A 15,640-nucleotide genomic window follows, 5' to 3' on the forward strand; every position below is an offset into this window, starting at 1 on the left:
CGACCTCCCTGCTCCTCTGGCCTTGGCACATCTGTGGCGTCCATTGGCACGGGGAGCTCCAGCAGCTGGGGGGAAAGCGGCTCGGACAGGGCTGTCCCACCAGCTGGCAGCAGCCTGGAGAGGGGCGGGCAGGCAGAGAGGTAAGTGTGTGACCCTCCACCGCCTCGCTGCCTTTCAGGAGTGGTAAGGTCGCTTCACCCCCCGGGGATGAGAGGCCCCTTGCTCATCTCTGAGGCGCCAGCACGGTCCTACACCAGGGAGCCGGCCCGGCTCTGGGCGGGCACCATGACGGGGACAGCCCCGATCCGCTCCAGCGTGGCCTGGCTGACTGCATAGGAACGGGTGTGCGGCAGCCGTGGCTTCCTGCTGACAGAGCCATTGCTCCGGATCACCTCCTGAGGCGACGGCGCCGTGCTGGCCGTCACCACCAGTGTCTTGGGGGGAGCCGGGGATGGGTGGCCGCCGTTGGCGTAGACGGGGCGGGCACTGGTGCTCCCTGAGCGGGAGAAGGGCGGCTGGTGAGCATCGTTGCTGTTGCTGAAGCGGGTGAAGGAGTCTGTGGCGTGGTTGGCTTTGGGGTCGTTCCAGTAGCGGCTGTTGTAGGTGTTGGAGGAGGTGAGGGTGTCGTTCTCCGAGGAGGACGCGTCGGCGTGGAACGTCTTTGCGGCAGAGGAGCATTTGGGTGGCAGGTCATCCTCCCTGGGAAGGGGAAGGAGTGTGAGGGCATATGGAGGACACTGGCCCACTTGTCCAACCACCCCCACCCCCAGCCACCATGCTGGGGTCAACACCAACGATTAAGGGAGAAGGAGAGCACCAGTGTGAATCAGCATTGCTCCTTGGCCTGTTTGCTCATCCCTCTCTGCAGAACCTACCCGTGTGCTCCATGTGCCAAATTTGCCACTGAGGCGAATGACCCATGCTCATGTGTCTACAAAGAAAGTCAGGCAGTGTCAGACAGTGATAGCTGTGACTGTAGCCTCTGTGACCAGAGAATATCACAGCTGTATTTCCAGAGCTTTTCAGCTATCATTGTCTGGCATTATAGGTCAGAATTCCCATCACATCACTCTCCTACAGAGCTAACAACATGAAGTCCCATCCCTCTTGCTGGCAGAGGGGTTGGAATTAGATGATCTTTAAAGTCCCTTCCAACTCAAACCATCCTGTGATTCCATGAAGCCAAGGCTCTCATTAAAGGCAATACTGAAAACAAAATCTGTTGTTATCATTCTTCATTTTCGCCCCTCCATTTTCTGTACATATATGGACATCTTCCCCTGACTCCAGGGAACGCGCCCACGTTTAACAAAAACAAGATTTCCAATTCCACTCCTGTCAGCCACAGCTTTTGCTCGGAGGTCTCCCACCACCAGATTTTCCTGACCCTTACCTTATCTCATTGGGAATTTCCTCCTCTTCTTCTTCTTTGTGTTTATTTTTCCAGTAGAACAGTGCTACAGCCACCAACACAATGCAAACAACGAGCACAACAGCACCTGTGGCCACCGCTCCTGCAATCAGGCCGATACTCCGTGGGTGAGCTGTGGAGATGATTGAACAGAGCATGGAGAAGAAATCAGGGATGGGCTGTGGCCATCTGTAAGCACATGAAGCTGCCGTGGCTTGGGAGGGGAGAAAGGCAATGTTCCCATTCCAGGGCATGATTATCTTCTGATAGAGAGGCACGTGGTGGCTCACAGCAAACATGGTTACACACCTTACTGTCACAAGACAGAAGCAGGTGGCCAAGCCTCCCCTGGCGAAATACTTACGTGCAATGACTTGCAGGTCCAGAAGGCAAGTGCTGGTTCCAATGGCATTTGAAGCCACACATTGGTAAAGACCTGAGGACACAGTGCTGATATTTCGGAGAGTGACAGTGCCCTGGACTTGGTCTAGTCAGAGAGAAAAGAAGGATTTAAATCCCTCCCCCGCTTGAGGAAAACCATGAAAAGGCAAAGCCAGCAAATAGAGAATTTTGGTGTGAGACTATTAAGAGAGAAATAAATTAGGAAATAACCTTGAGACGGAAGCATTGTGCGTGCACATACACACACAGAGACAAGATTAGGCCTTAAGGAGCTTACACTAGATGTTTCTTTTTCTTCTTATAGAGGAATTTCTGCAGATGAAAGCTTGGGACTCTCAGTGTTGTGTGAGAACAGGGAAGAAAGAGATGCAAAATTACCTATACCCAGATCAACTTGCTGAATTCAGTGTTGCTCTGCAGAACCCCTACTCTCCCAATCCCTGGGCTTCCCGTCTCCTGCTCTGCCAATATTCCTCATTCCTGAATTACATGAAATTGAAGGCTGGCATATTCTCAAAATACAGGAAGATAAAGGGCAAAAGTAAAGCTATCAGCATTTGATCAGGACACCTAGGTTAAGAAAACTTATGGATGGGACTTGAGGTTGGGAAACACCAGTTTGATCAGAGCCCTGCTTCTCCATATATCTGAAAAGCAGCTCTGGGAGTAATTTATTGGAGAACTGTGGCACCAGTGTGAGAAGCTGGCCGTATTTTCCTGGGGTGATTCTGCCTCTCTTTTCCCAGTTTCCATTTGGTTTAAAATGCAGGTGAGTTGGCAGCTGAAATTTCCAGCCACATGTCAACATGTAGCAGCCACCCTCTCTCTCTCTTCCATTCAACCCAATCCTTGTTTTTCAATGGGGAACATGCTTCTGTACCAAAAAAAAAAACCCATGAAAATTTAAGTGGTCTCTGGAGGGTACCCAGTCCACCGTGGGCTTTAGGAATCTTCGTTCCAATAAAGGGACCATGCATGCTCAGTGAGCCATGCCACCTCTGGCAGCTCAGACAAGGGACAGCGCAGGCTGCCACCTGGGATATAAGAGGATAATCAACAGAATGAGCACCTTGTGTGGCAGTTGGGGGCAACTTGGGGACATTGTCCAGTTTCTCCCAGAGGTATGTAGGCCGGGGGATGCCTTCTTCCGAGCTGCAGGTCAGTGTGATATCGCTGCCCACGTCCAGGGACCCCTGGATTCTGCAAAGCGGGGCAGAAGGAGGAACTGCGAGAGAAGAGGGGAAGGTGATAGCAAATCAGGAAATGTGACCAAACAGTGGAATGCAGGCTCACTCTGGACATGTGCTGCTGGGGAAAGCAAGGACAGTGGCATGAGCTGTCAAGGGGACAAGAATGAGGCAGCAGACAGGAACTCATTATGGTTTGGGGAGTGACAATTCACACAAAGATTCCTGACCCGCCAGCCCATCAAGGTTACAGACTACTGCTGACTTTCACAGGACCCAGCTCTCTTAGATCCCTCTCTTGAGAAAAAGGTGAGTTATTTCTGTGTTTGAGACAGCAAGGATGGTGAAAGTTAACAGAGCTGCAGACAAAATTTACTGTGATTGGGTTTTGCTTTCATATCCCTATAATGGCATGCACTTTGGAGTATTTAGCATCAATGGGAGCATCCAGAACTAACTTCCTTTCATGGAAAGGAAGCAAAGATATAAAGACATTCTCTCCTCCTGCTGCTATGCACCAAACACCTTACCCTCCGTTCAGCCCTCCAGGATGCCCTCGTACTTTATTCCAGCTTCTTTGTAACTCTTTATCACAACACCACCACAGAAACTTTCTCTCCACCATATTTTAAACTTCATTACACACTGCCTGCATATGAAGTCTTTGTGCCCTACAAACTCCCACAGTACCCACAAGGCAGCCCATTCCTCACCATGGGATGTCTGTGGGCTCAAAGGCACACAGTACCATATTGCCCATGATGCACTATCAGGCAGAGAGTTCCCCTTGTCCCTGTCCCCCACCCCCCTTCCCCATAGTACCAATAAACACACCCAGGACAGTAAGTCCAATGACTCCAATATTCCTGACGCCTCGGTCGGGAAGATTGTTGACCAAACACTGGTATGTGCCAGTATCCGATAGCTGAGTGTTGTTGATGAAGATGGAGGCACTGGTGGTTGGCATTGTCACAGCAAACCCCACTCGCCCATAGAACTGGGGTGCACCACCAAAGATCTGACCCCCTTGGTAGAGAATAACCTGGAAAAGAAAGGAAGGCTCAAACATTCTGCAGGAGCTGAGCGAGGAGGAAGAACATGCGAGCAAAACATGGGTTTCCAAAGCCAAAAGGACCAATTACTAAAGGATCTCTGAATAACCTCAGTATTCATCCTAGAACACACAGGTGTTTTTTCCAAAAGGGGAACACACTCTGTAGCCCATTTTATATCAATAAAAATGTTCATAAAGATAACAGACCAGAAAGATACCCAAATCTTCTGGCATAGCTGGATTTGCAATTCAAGCCTTCTTCATATAATAGTCATTACCTGTCTGGACAGGATCAATGTACAGAAGCAGAGGCTCTCTGCAAGTCAGTGAATGCTTTGGATGGAAAGCATCTGCCCAGTGGACAGTATCATTCTGAGTCTCCATCAGTAAGATCCTGCCATGATTTGACACTGCTTACTGAAGATCTTTGTGATGAGCTGAGTGACAGGCAGGGCAACCTTTGAACCTGCACAGCCTCCGCCAGTCAGACTGTATTCAGACCAAGTCCCTGAGGAGCAAGTACTCTTCAGTGCAGGTTCTCACACTGAATACAAAATGTGATGAGGGCAGTGTGACCCAAGACAGATGTATTTCAGAGAAATGGCCTTCTTCTGTTTGTCAGAGTATGTGGGCAAAAAACAGGCCAGCATATCTCAGGTTATGCTTCTTGTGCCCACCATTATATAATCTCATTTGCTAGTATTCATAAGAATGGATTTGCAAAAGCTACAGACAGTGAAAAAATAAGAAGGGAAGTAAAAGAAGCTATGAGTCTATGAGAGGTTATCTGTTAGAGAACATTTTACATAGATTTCACAGGTTTAAAGCTGCAGCTACTCCCAGGCCCTCCATATCAAGTGCACCAAAACATGGATTACATCTCCTGTACTCTTTGAACACATAAACCACTAGAGGCCCAGGGCAGCAACACAGTATCACACACACTTGCCCCAGCTGCACATCCAGCCAAGGACACAATGTGCATCTGTTAACAAAACATTGAATAAAACAGATTCATGTAATATCCAGAGGGCATGTCCAGCAGTGAAGGGGCAGTGAAATTCTGGGACAACCACAGACTCAGCATTGTAAAGGGCCTACATCCAGAATGGGGTGGGGAGCAGGAAAGCCCCAAGGAAATATGTGCTCCAGTAAGGAAAGACCTACCTGTTGAGGCTGGTTGGCGTTAGAAAGGGGAATGACCATCCAGATGACATTAAGGTTAGTGAGAGCAGCGTTAGTGGTGAAGGTGCAGGGCAACACTGCTGTCTGGCCTCGGGCTACCTGGATACTCCCTGAACTGACTGACACCTCCAGAGGACACACCAGACCTGGAAAGAGAAGGACACACAGTTCAAGCATTTCACGAGAACGACACACAGTTCAAAGCGCTGCATGTGGCCCCACACCCTTGCAGGTCACAACAAAATATCCCACTCCTACACAACCGTACCCTACTGCATCAGGCTAAAAGGAATTACATTCCTTCCTCACAGATCACTCTGCTGTCATGCAGACCTTTTTCACAGACAAATGTAGATATGTGCTCATTTTAAGTGAGGGCACTCTAGTTTCAGAGCCTCTGAGAACAGCTGGGACTGTTTTGGCAATGGGCAAAGACCATAAGAACAACCAAGCTGTGTCTAAGAGAATGAGATATGTTTTCAAACCCATCAATCTTAATGATACCCAACGTCAGAGAAAGAGAAAAAGAAACTGCAATATTAACCAAGAAACACAGTTCTTCTCCCACTTCTGTACCTCATAAAGTACAACTAGACCAGAAGTATTTTAGCAATATTTTTAATTTAAAGGATTAAAAGTCAAAATATTTTTCCAGTCCAGTCATTTCTATTTAGCTGATGAAAAATTACTATTGCTAATGGAGGATCTTATAAAATCTAGTTTATTTTCCAAAATGTCCACCATTCCCTTCTTTGCATTCTTCACAGACTGGACATAGATGAAAGCCTGATCAGTCCCAGCTTCCCAGTACAGCAGCTCAAGGCTGCCATTTTAAGACTACAAGTCACACAGGGAAATAATCTCTGTTCCTACCACCAAACTCTTGTCAAATGGATCTAACCAAGGGGTGTCCATCACCACTTTGAGTAGCACTAAAATGCTTTAAACCATTTTTCTCCACAAAATTGAAATATTGACTACAAAAAGCTATGTCTCTATATGACAGCTCACCATTTTCTTGTTCAAAGCTTGTGGGAGGGTACTGGACAAGAAGGCAAGGAGTTTTCAAACTCCAAGGCAACAACAGAATACTGCTAATATCCAGGTGCTATCTGCAGACCACCCTATTCTCTTGCTGAATCCAGGAAGGGCTGACTCCAAAGTTTATATTTTCTGCCAAGAGACAGAGGTTTGCTGAAGATAAAATGCTTCATGGCAATAGTTTTCTATCTGAACTACCAAGAAATCAAACAGGCTGATGTCTGAGGAAAAGGTGAGTGTCTCCCATATGCTTGTCTGCTGAGAATGATCTCAGACTACCTAATGTAGAAATGCAGAGGCACTTCCAGAGCCTGTAAGTGCTGAGGTTCAGGTGCTACAAATCCAAGGATTCTAGCTTCTGAACAGTCTTCCATGTGTTCTGGTGTTTGAACTGACTGCTCCAGCATTGCAGTACTCAAAGACTTTGCAAATTCTCAGCCACCTCCTCCAAACTTCCATTCCTTCCTCCACAGCTCCTACCTCTAAAGACCCAAGTAGTTCAAGGAGGCTCAGAAATGCTTCAGAACCGAGTCAGACAAAATTTCACTTTAACCTCTTCAAATGAAGTTCACAAGTTTCTTACTTTGTGGGAAAGAAAGCAACCTGAGTCTGATTTTCTCACTGTCTTGGGACACATTTAAAAGTATGGAACATTTTGGAAATTCCTAGGTAAACAGGTAATCTCCAGTGCTAACTTCTCAGAGAATTAGGTGGCTGGATGAGAAACAGCTGGTGAAAGCTTAATCCACCAATCTCCTATGCAAGTCTGTCAGTAGCAAGCAGAAGTAAATAACTTGAAGAGCCAGTAATAAGCATCACCTTTATCACAAGGCATCTGCCTTCCAGCTGTGTCTGTGGGCAACAGGCTGGGAATGGATTTGGACTCCTTGTTTTCTTATGGCTGACCAGGCAGTGGCAGTAGCCCAAAGCCCAGAAGTGATCCATGTCAACTTTGGAGATATCTCTTGCTGAATGCGACTCAGACAAGGAATTCTCTTTTCTGTAGGTTGAAATTTGAAGGCTATCTTGCCATGACTACACATCCAGTCTAGAATCATCTCTTTGCTAACCAGTGTGCAGGGACTCAAATGATCTGAACATCTGTTGGACTGACCTCTCTTTCCGACATGGTTATGTTCAGGATAGATTTCATGAGATCCTCTTCATGAGAGGAAAAGAAACTCTTCATCCAATTTGGAACAGCACTACGTGTTTTTCAGCCTCATTCCTTATCCCTTCCACTTTCTGTTCCATGAAAAACCCACACATTCAAATTCTTGTCATTCAAAAAAAGTAATACTTAAGTGTGAGTGTTCCAGTTTACTGGAAAAGTTAGACTTTGCAGTTTGCTTTGGAGGATTAGTTACATCAATCACTCAGTCATCAAGATGACGAGATTTTCATGTCTAATCACCCTCTTCCTACTCCTAATATTTATTATTAGTTGATTGTAAACATCCTGCAGAATAATGAAAACACTAAAATAGAACATGCATAATTTATTCACCATAAAAATAATTTTTGCTTCATTGGAGAACTTCCCAATGTATTCATGAGCAATTTTAAAAATGAAAGAAAGCACATATGCCCTTTTCCTTGCCAGTAACCCCAATTTTATGCTGCAACAACCCACAGCCCACATTATCTCCTTTTCCTTTAAAGGCACCACAGTATCCCTTTTAATTTGAATGCCATGGAGCAGGGAAGCACTGAGGAAGAGCTGAGGTCTCAATTTCTCTTGTCAAGAGGAGGTGCTTTGAACCTGGCCTGCAAGATGAGCACCCTTACACACACCACACTGTCCTATCTCTGCCTTGTTACACCACAAGGCAAGCCAGCTCCTCGGGCTTGCCTTCACCTCATGCAGCCCTCACAGGTCATGCCAGCTGCTCTTTGGCCCTTGTTTGGCTCTTCTGACATACAAGGAAGGTGCCTCTTAAAGACTCATTTTGTTAGGCTGAGTGGCACCTGCGGGGCTACAGCTGGAGAAAACACAAACAGCCACTTCTGAAAGAGAAGCTTAAATGAGGCAAGAGGAAATGTAGGCAAAGTCCTCTTCCAGCAGCATGAACTGGGAGGTAGGGTGGTGTGTTAGCACAGCACTGGGTGGGCAGTGCTATAACATGAGTCCTTTCCCAGTGAGACAGCCAAAAGAGCAAAGGCCAAACCCTCTTCAGAAGCTGCACCATCTCAAGGCCACTAGAAAATGTAACACATTTACACATGCACTTGTCCATCTCATTTTGTGACTGCATTCTTCCATACCAACACTTGTGGCCCAAAACACAGATGCATGCACACAAAGTCACATATACTTAAAAACCTGTATGCCCAGGAAGACTACTAGGAAAACTCAACCAAGTGATTTGTGTTTAAACATTTCAAAATTAGGCATTGCAAAAATGTAGGTTTGTATCAATGCAAGAGAAGGGAGGCAGAGGAGAAAGGGAAAAAGAGATTTCAAATTTAGCATATCTTTTGGGATAAGGATTTTTTCAATGCAGCCTAAGGAATGAGGACTCGAATTCCCTTGAGTAGATATAAATGCAAATATAGATATATGCACACACATACAGCCTACTAAGTCAAATTGCACATAAGAGGTCAGAAAAATCAAGCAAAGGATGCTGTAAGAAGTCTCCTTCTGCCAAGTTATACAATCCAGGTATTTTCTAAGCATTCAGAAATTTAATGACTTCAGAGAGACAAAGAATCGATCACCACCAAATCATCTCTCAGAATTGGATTACAATGGCCATTACACCCTCTCTTGTGACTGCAGTCTCCTCCTCACTTCGTAATTAAGCAACCCTGCAAGCAGCATGCCCAGAGGATGAGCAGGGTACACCACCGTCAGCAGAAAGGGGAATGGGCCCTTCCTGTACGTAGGACACTTTGATCTTAGCTTGATTCAGCAAACAGTGTTCTCCTTTGATCCTGAGGCAGCAAGCTCCCCTCACTAATTAGAACGGATGCTCCATTTTTCTGTCCCCTATCAGCAAACCACTCAGCAGAAGAACATTTTGGCTGCAGAGGCTCTTTCAGAATTTCTTCGCATTTTCAGGATCAAGTAATTATTCTGGCAACAGAACTGATTTCATTTTTGATGGCTCGCTGCTGCTGCTGCTGATGCTTTTCCAAGTGGCACCTCAGCTCCCTCCCTGGTATCCATGAAGGAGTCTATGTAGGTAGTTTATACATCATGACACAAGCACACAGGACACAGTCCCATCAGTCCCATTGCCCTCCCTGGTGGGTGTAAGAAGGAGTCAGATGCTGCCACATTTTCTAGCTGCCCTAGAGGGGTTGCAAGATTCACAGGGCTTCAGAACATACCAGATACAGTGAAGCTGAAAGACATGGGCAAATCTTAGCACTTTGACTCATTCTAAAAATGAGTTAAAAAAATGTTCCCAGCTCCCATTCACTGCCACACCTTTCTGCCAGAGATCACTAGCAGAATCAGCAGCTTTTGGCACTTTGCTAGCAGCAAACTCCTGATACCCAAAGGTAGAGACCAGAGTACAGGTTCACTCTGCAGTGCTGGCAAGCCAGGGAAGCAAATGGCCAGGGGAGAAGGAGGGAAGAAGGTGTGAAAGGGATGAAAGAAACCTTTAACTGTGTGCATTCTGCATCTCCAGACCTCAAGGGAAAATGAGCAGGAATGTGTGTCGCTGTGGGGAAAATGAGAATAAAGCTTCAAGCTGATTCAGCTTGCATGTGAAGCCCAGGGAATGTCTGGAATGGCTCCCGCCTGTCCCAGCGCAATTAGCAATCCTGTTGCCACATGCTGGGGAAGATACCTTTGGCAGTATGACATTTTGGGTCCCTTGTTAGAGAGGCAAAGATGAGGTCACACAGAAGTTTCAAGAACAGAGTAGCAACACAGTGTTCCATCTGGCAACCTCAGGCAATGGAGGGAGAAACTGCAGAGCAGTCTTTTTCCTGAGATGAAAGGAAAATACAAGTTGCTGTGCCTTTTGCCTGCCTCACATCTCTGAGTCTGGGACCAAAGCTACCCCCCGTGCTAAAGAAGAGAAATGTCTTCCACCCTGAATGAGCTGAGGTGCACTGCCAACCCAGCACACTGAGCAGCAGCGAAACCTACAACCCAGGAAGGAGTGACTCACAGCAGGAGGAGAAGGGAACAGATGCAGGCAGTACATCTGCAATAGAACCTGCCTCTGCAGCAAGCACTCAAAGGCCCCTGAAGGAGCCTGGCTTGCAGTTGCAAACACAGAAAACATTGAAGTTATCCAGCATGATGTGACAACATCCAAACTGGCTGCTCAACAAGATGCTTGAATACTGGCCTTGCCCATTCTCACGAGGGACAGTGTATCCTGCTTCACTCTGGATGTGGTACACTTGCTAGTTCAGAGTCAACCTAATGAAACACAGTGCAGTAGAATCCACCCTGCTTGGGGAATCAACATCCCCAAGCACCTCAATGGCACACAGATCTGAATTTATGCCCACATAGACTATTTCCTGTTGACTAAGGAAATTCTACCATGGAAAAACTTCCAGGCTCCAAAGTCATTCTGCAGGGCAGGTATTTGGGACAGATTCACACTGTTCATAGTAGACTGTGTCCTGGGCCCAAGGTGCCCTAGCACAATTTTTTCCGGGAGGGATGCTTGGTAGAAAACTCCTTGGAAAAATAATAGTGGGAGTAATGGAGTGAGGAAACAGCAAACAATAGCCCACCTGCCAGCACACAGCAAGAAGGCAAAGTTTGCTCCAGATTTTCATAGGGGGATTGTTTCTGTGCCCCAGTTTGAGGGCACATGTTATACAGGTGGCTGACAGGTCCAGCAATGGGATAGTAACCTGTGGGGGACAATGGAACAGTGTATAAGGCAAAATAATTTCCAGCACTTTCCTTCCTGCTGGCTCTGCAGGACCGACTGGAACACACAGCAGGAAAGCAATCCCATCTAGGGTCTCTGTAACACAGGGACTAAAAATGTACTGACACTAACTTTTCCTCTGAGGTGTTTCTAGTGTTAGTATTCCTGTTAAATGCAGGTTGATAGGCACCTTTATCCCTGGAGAAACCATCAGACACAGCTGATGGCATCAAGTCATGCCCCCAGCATAGAACCTCCCAGGTGAAAAGATCCATTTTACTCTAGTAAGAGTAATCTCAGGGTTGCTGCCAAACCTGTAGGATACACAGGCGAGCAGACAGTAATCCAGGGAGAAAACATAGTGCCAGGGTCTTGAAGTTGAGCCCTGCAGTGTTTCTTGCCAAGAACTAGGCTAGCTGTGAGGGACATTGGATGCCTCTGAAATTGTGTTGATCACACTGACCCTTCTTCCTTACCGTTTATAACCTCATCTAAAACTAACTGGGGAAAATCCATGCTGACCCACTCCACTTTGGCCTCAGCTGCTGACCAGTGAGCCGCAGTCACTACCACCCCTGCCATCTTCTCTTTTGGAAATAGGTCTTTCTCTGCAGGCCACTTGGGAGGACAATTTCAAACAACTCAAACATCCAAACAATTGGGATGACATAGAGCATATGCCCCTGTGCTGATGTCCCCAACCTGCAGCTGTAGACAGGATGAAAAATGGACCTTATGACCAAAAAAAAAAAAAAAAGGCAGGAAAGCTTTCAGCTGCACATGCTTCCAGAATGGTGTGTTTCCTTCCATGTCCTTGTCAGAGGAGCTGGATTAGCTCTTGCAGGGGTAGGAAAGGAATTCTCATGACATACTGAGGAATTTGATTCCTTCCCTGTTTCTGGCACAGACTTCCTGGATCCTGGTGAACAAGCTAGACAGCTTCAGGTATCTTCAGAGGTCCCCGTTAGTGTGAGATCCTCATGTGCTCAGGTTTAGACCTCAACAGTTTGATTTGCTGAACTGCTGAGCGCTCAAACCTGCTAGGGAAATTGAGAGGGGCTGTGCTCCCAAGATAGTAGAGTTCATGTGATATTAAGCTCCCTGAGTACCTGAACTGCGCTTTTCCAACAGATCTTAGTGCTTCTGTTTAATTAATCACAGACTTGAAATGCAAAAGAAGTTTTTGAACAGTGAGAAGAATACAGTGTTAGAGCAGCTTATCGGCATGTGCTAAGTGGAAACAAGAACCCAAATCTGGTTTACAGATGCAGCATCATGGGGTCAACGACCCAAATGATTCTTTCCAGTTCTGGACTCCTGCTGTGATCCCAGTACAGGCTTCTCTTATTGCTTCTATCAGGCCTTGCTGAAGCTGCCACTTTTGCAGCTCCAGCAAACTGGGATAGATGCCTTGCATCTCTCTCTGCTGCCTTGAATGCAATAGGTGTGCAAGTTAGAGGCAGAAAAACAACTGCATTGTATTAGAGCATTATAAAAATACAAAGGAACATTGATAGGAACAAAAATAGCGTCGACAATGACATTAGCTAGGATAAAACTAATCAATGGTTGTGCTCTGGGCATGCGTTAATCCCCTTTCCATGGTATAGTGTTGCACCATTAAGTACATTATGGGGAGTTTAACACTTCCCTCGATGCATGCGGCACTGGCTGGAAACAGAAACTGCTGCGATCTGAGCTGGCAGTCCTTGAATTCACAGCATTTGCAGAGGACTCAAGGAGCAGCTGCACTTCGGGGGTTGTTTGTTGGTTTTTTTTGCTGTAGCAGATGAGCAAGGCCAGAGGGGACTCAGGAACAGAAACTGAAGAGTTCACTCGTTCTCCCCTAAATTGAGAGTGGAGGGGTGGGTAAGGCTAATTCAGCCCACTGTATGGGACCATTTGATGTCAATTTTGTCCATCCCTGGCTGTGCTTAGAATCAGAGTCATCAATGACTCATACCCTGGGACTCAGGTGGGCAAATCAGGAGCAGGTAATGTGTCTACAGAAGATGGCTCAAGGTCACACAAGGCAGGATATCCAAGGTACAGAGTGGTGTGTCCTTGCAACAGGATTTGCCTGCCATTTCCTTCTCTCCTCAGGTCCTTCAGAGTTGCCTGAAACACTATTTTCCAGATAGCAGGCAAAGATAAGAAGGAAAGCAAAAGTTTAACTGGGCACAGAAAGGCTTTTACAAAACTAAGACTGGCAAACACTGTTCCTTTTCCTTCACCCCCTTACTCCTGTGATAGATCAGCTCTGGGGAATTCTGCTGCAGTAACTTAAGATGCCATCCTCTGCTGTTTGCCTTGTTGCTCAACACAAGGTTATTGCCCCAAAACCAGTGAGAGCAGAAAAGACGCAGTTCCTGTACCTCACAGCTAGGCATTAAGCAGCATAACTTGCTAAGGAAGGTGTGGGGACATACAAACTTTGCTGTGAGAGGGGAAAGCTGCATTGCAGACACACTGTCCTGTTCTGCTCACTACAGCAGAGGCATCATCCTACAGTAATGGATGTCTAGGGATGGGACAGCCAGTTACTTTAGCTGAAGTGACTTGGGGATGAAAGCTTATCAAACGTTCATATAAGTACATTTAAGGTAAGAAGCTCAGCTTGAGTTTGCAAAAAGCCTGCAGCAGCAGCTCTGAGCGCAGACTTACCCATTCATCTAGCTGGGATGCCAACATAAACCTTCCACATCCCTCCTCTTAATTATCTTACCGCTTGCCACAGCACACTAGAAATGAAAATTCACCTTTTACACAAAGATTGGCATCTCTGTTTCCTGAAAGAAGGAACAGGCACGGAGCTGAATGGGAGCAGCAAAGGTACATATTGGCTTAATTTTCCTGAAGCAGGTTGCACTGAAGCCAGCTCTTAACATTTGAGAAGCTCCACCATGGCCAAACCCTTGTCTCTGAAAACATCCTCAAGCATCCCTATGGCTATCTGTAACCATACCTGAGCCCATGCATGAAAAGTACATGTTGAGGCTGCATGGGATGAATTGTAACATACATGCTAACCCCAGAGTGGGCATCTAATTTGAGCTCTTCTCAGGATCTAAAAGCAAGAATAGGCTCGAGCTCCCGCCCTCCCTGATCCCATTTCCTTGCTAGTATTCTCCCAGCACAGCCCAGTCAGCAGAGATGTGTCACGCTGCGGATCCGTGCCAAGTGCTGGCAACAGCACGTGACATTGCTGACACAGCAAAGTTGTCTCCTTGGGGAGAAGGTATCCACTAGTGCCTCTACAAGAGAAATGTACCTGCTCCCAAGACTGGGGAGAGTCAGGGTTAGGAAGCTGAAATTAAAGCAGGTCGGCAAAGCTTTTCTAAGACACTCACTTCTATTTTCTGTTTGCAGAGACATAAAAAATACATTAACAGCCCAGCAGCTTTGTAAATGATTTATGGTCAAAAGAATAAATTCCTTCCTTCTCTCCTGGCTAAAAAAAAAAAAAGAAAAAAAAATTGCAACAGTGATAAACTGCTTAATAAGGGAAAACAACTCAAGGTTTAAATATATTCAATGGTATATTGAGTGGGAAGGACAGAGCCCATAAAGAATAAGATTAAAATCCAGTGAGAGGAGTTGGCACAGGGGAAGGCAGGATGAATGGGTGGGCAGGCTGGAATATACAACTTGTGTGGAAAGGCAGCAGAGTGGAGTGCAGCTGCCAGACAACCATCCTTAGGTCAAACTCCCATGCAAATATCCCAACCTATGGTTCAACCAACTGCTTTTACCCAACGCATCAAGAGCTATGTCCATCCTCCTCCAAAAAGAGGAAGAGCAGAGGGTGATGAACAAAAAAGGTGCAGGGCTTGTCCTATTAAACACAGGCTGGGTGAAGATCCAGCTGGATGCTGCATCTTGTCTCCCTCCCTGCAGACACCACTGACATCATCTGGGAGTCCTCAAGGAAGTTCCCTGCAAGGAGGGGGTTAAGATGGGCCAGACGCAGTTCAGGTTGGAGAGGGGATGAGGAGGGCTTTAGGGAGAGGACTGTGGGGCTGCAGGAGTAGAATGGGAGCTGGCATGGGAGTTTAGGAAGTTCAGGGGACCGTGGGCAGTGGGGTTTGGGGGTAGGAAATAACTTCTAAGAAATGGCTTCACTTCTCCAAGCCAAATGCAGGGGACTTCTTCCAAATTCTTCTTGGCACCACCTCACCTGTCTTCCCCTGTTACTGGGATAATCCAGCACCATCATCACCCCATGGTTGCCTATTTTGGCCAGTGGGTGATTATGGTGGGCTCACTCACTAACAAAAGGGTGCCTAAGACACAAAATAATACAATTAAATATTAAAAAAATATTTAAATATTATAATTTAGAAGATTTAAGTAAATTAAAATAAAAGCAGCCCCCAAGGAATCGACCTCCCAAGCGCTTTCTGAGAAGAAAAGTTTTCATTAATAGACTGATCTCATTCTCCTTGAAGATGGGAGGGACTGTCTCCAGGACAAATATCAGATTCCTGAAGGATCTGGTCCAGCAAGT

At 46.4% G+C, this 15,640-nt stretch overlaps 1 protein-coding gene across 3 annotated transcripts in view; it reads right to left on the reverse strand.

Annotated features, from left to right (window-relative positions):
• Positions 1–204: 204 nt before the first annotated feature.
• Positions 205–15,640, reverse strand: part of IGSF11 (immunoglobulin superfamily member 11) — a 103,193-nt gene continuing 87,757 nt past the window's right edge. For 2 of the 3 annotated variants that reach the window (XM_066340978.1, XM_066340979.1), the window contains exons 2-7: positions 5,222–5,385; positions 3,835–4,042; positions 2,883–3,038; positions 1,776–1,898; positions 1,394–1,544; positions 205–699 (exon numbers count right to left, since the gene is read on the reverse strand). In XM_066340978.1, coding sequence (XP_066197075.1) covers positions 249–699; positions 1,394–1,544; positions 1,776–1,898; positions 2,883–3,038; positions 3,835–4,042; positions 5,222–5,385 — 1,253 coding nt within the window. In that variant the 3' untranslated portion in view covers positions 205–248. Of the gene's footprint in view, positions 700–1,393; positions 1,899–2,882; positions 3,039–3,834; positions 4,043–5,221; positions 5,386–15,640 lie in introns of all 3 variants that reach the window. The other variant, XM_066340977.1, reaches the window with a different exon arrangement.

Source organism: Sylvia atricapilla, chromosome 2 (genome assembly GCF_009819655.1).
Source record: "Sylvia atricapilla isolate bSylAtr1 chromosome 2, bSylAtr1.pri, whole genome shotgun sequence".
Lineage (NCBI taxonomy): Eukaryota > Metazoa > Chordata > Aves > Passeriformes > Sylviidae > Sylvia > Sylvia atricapilla.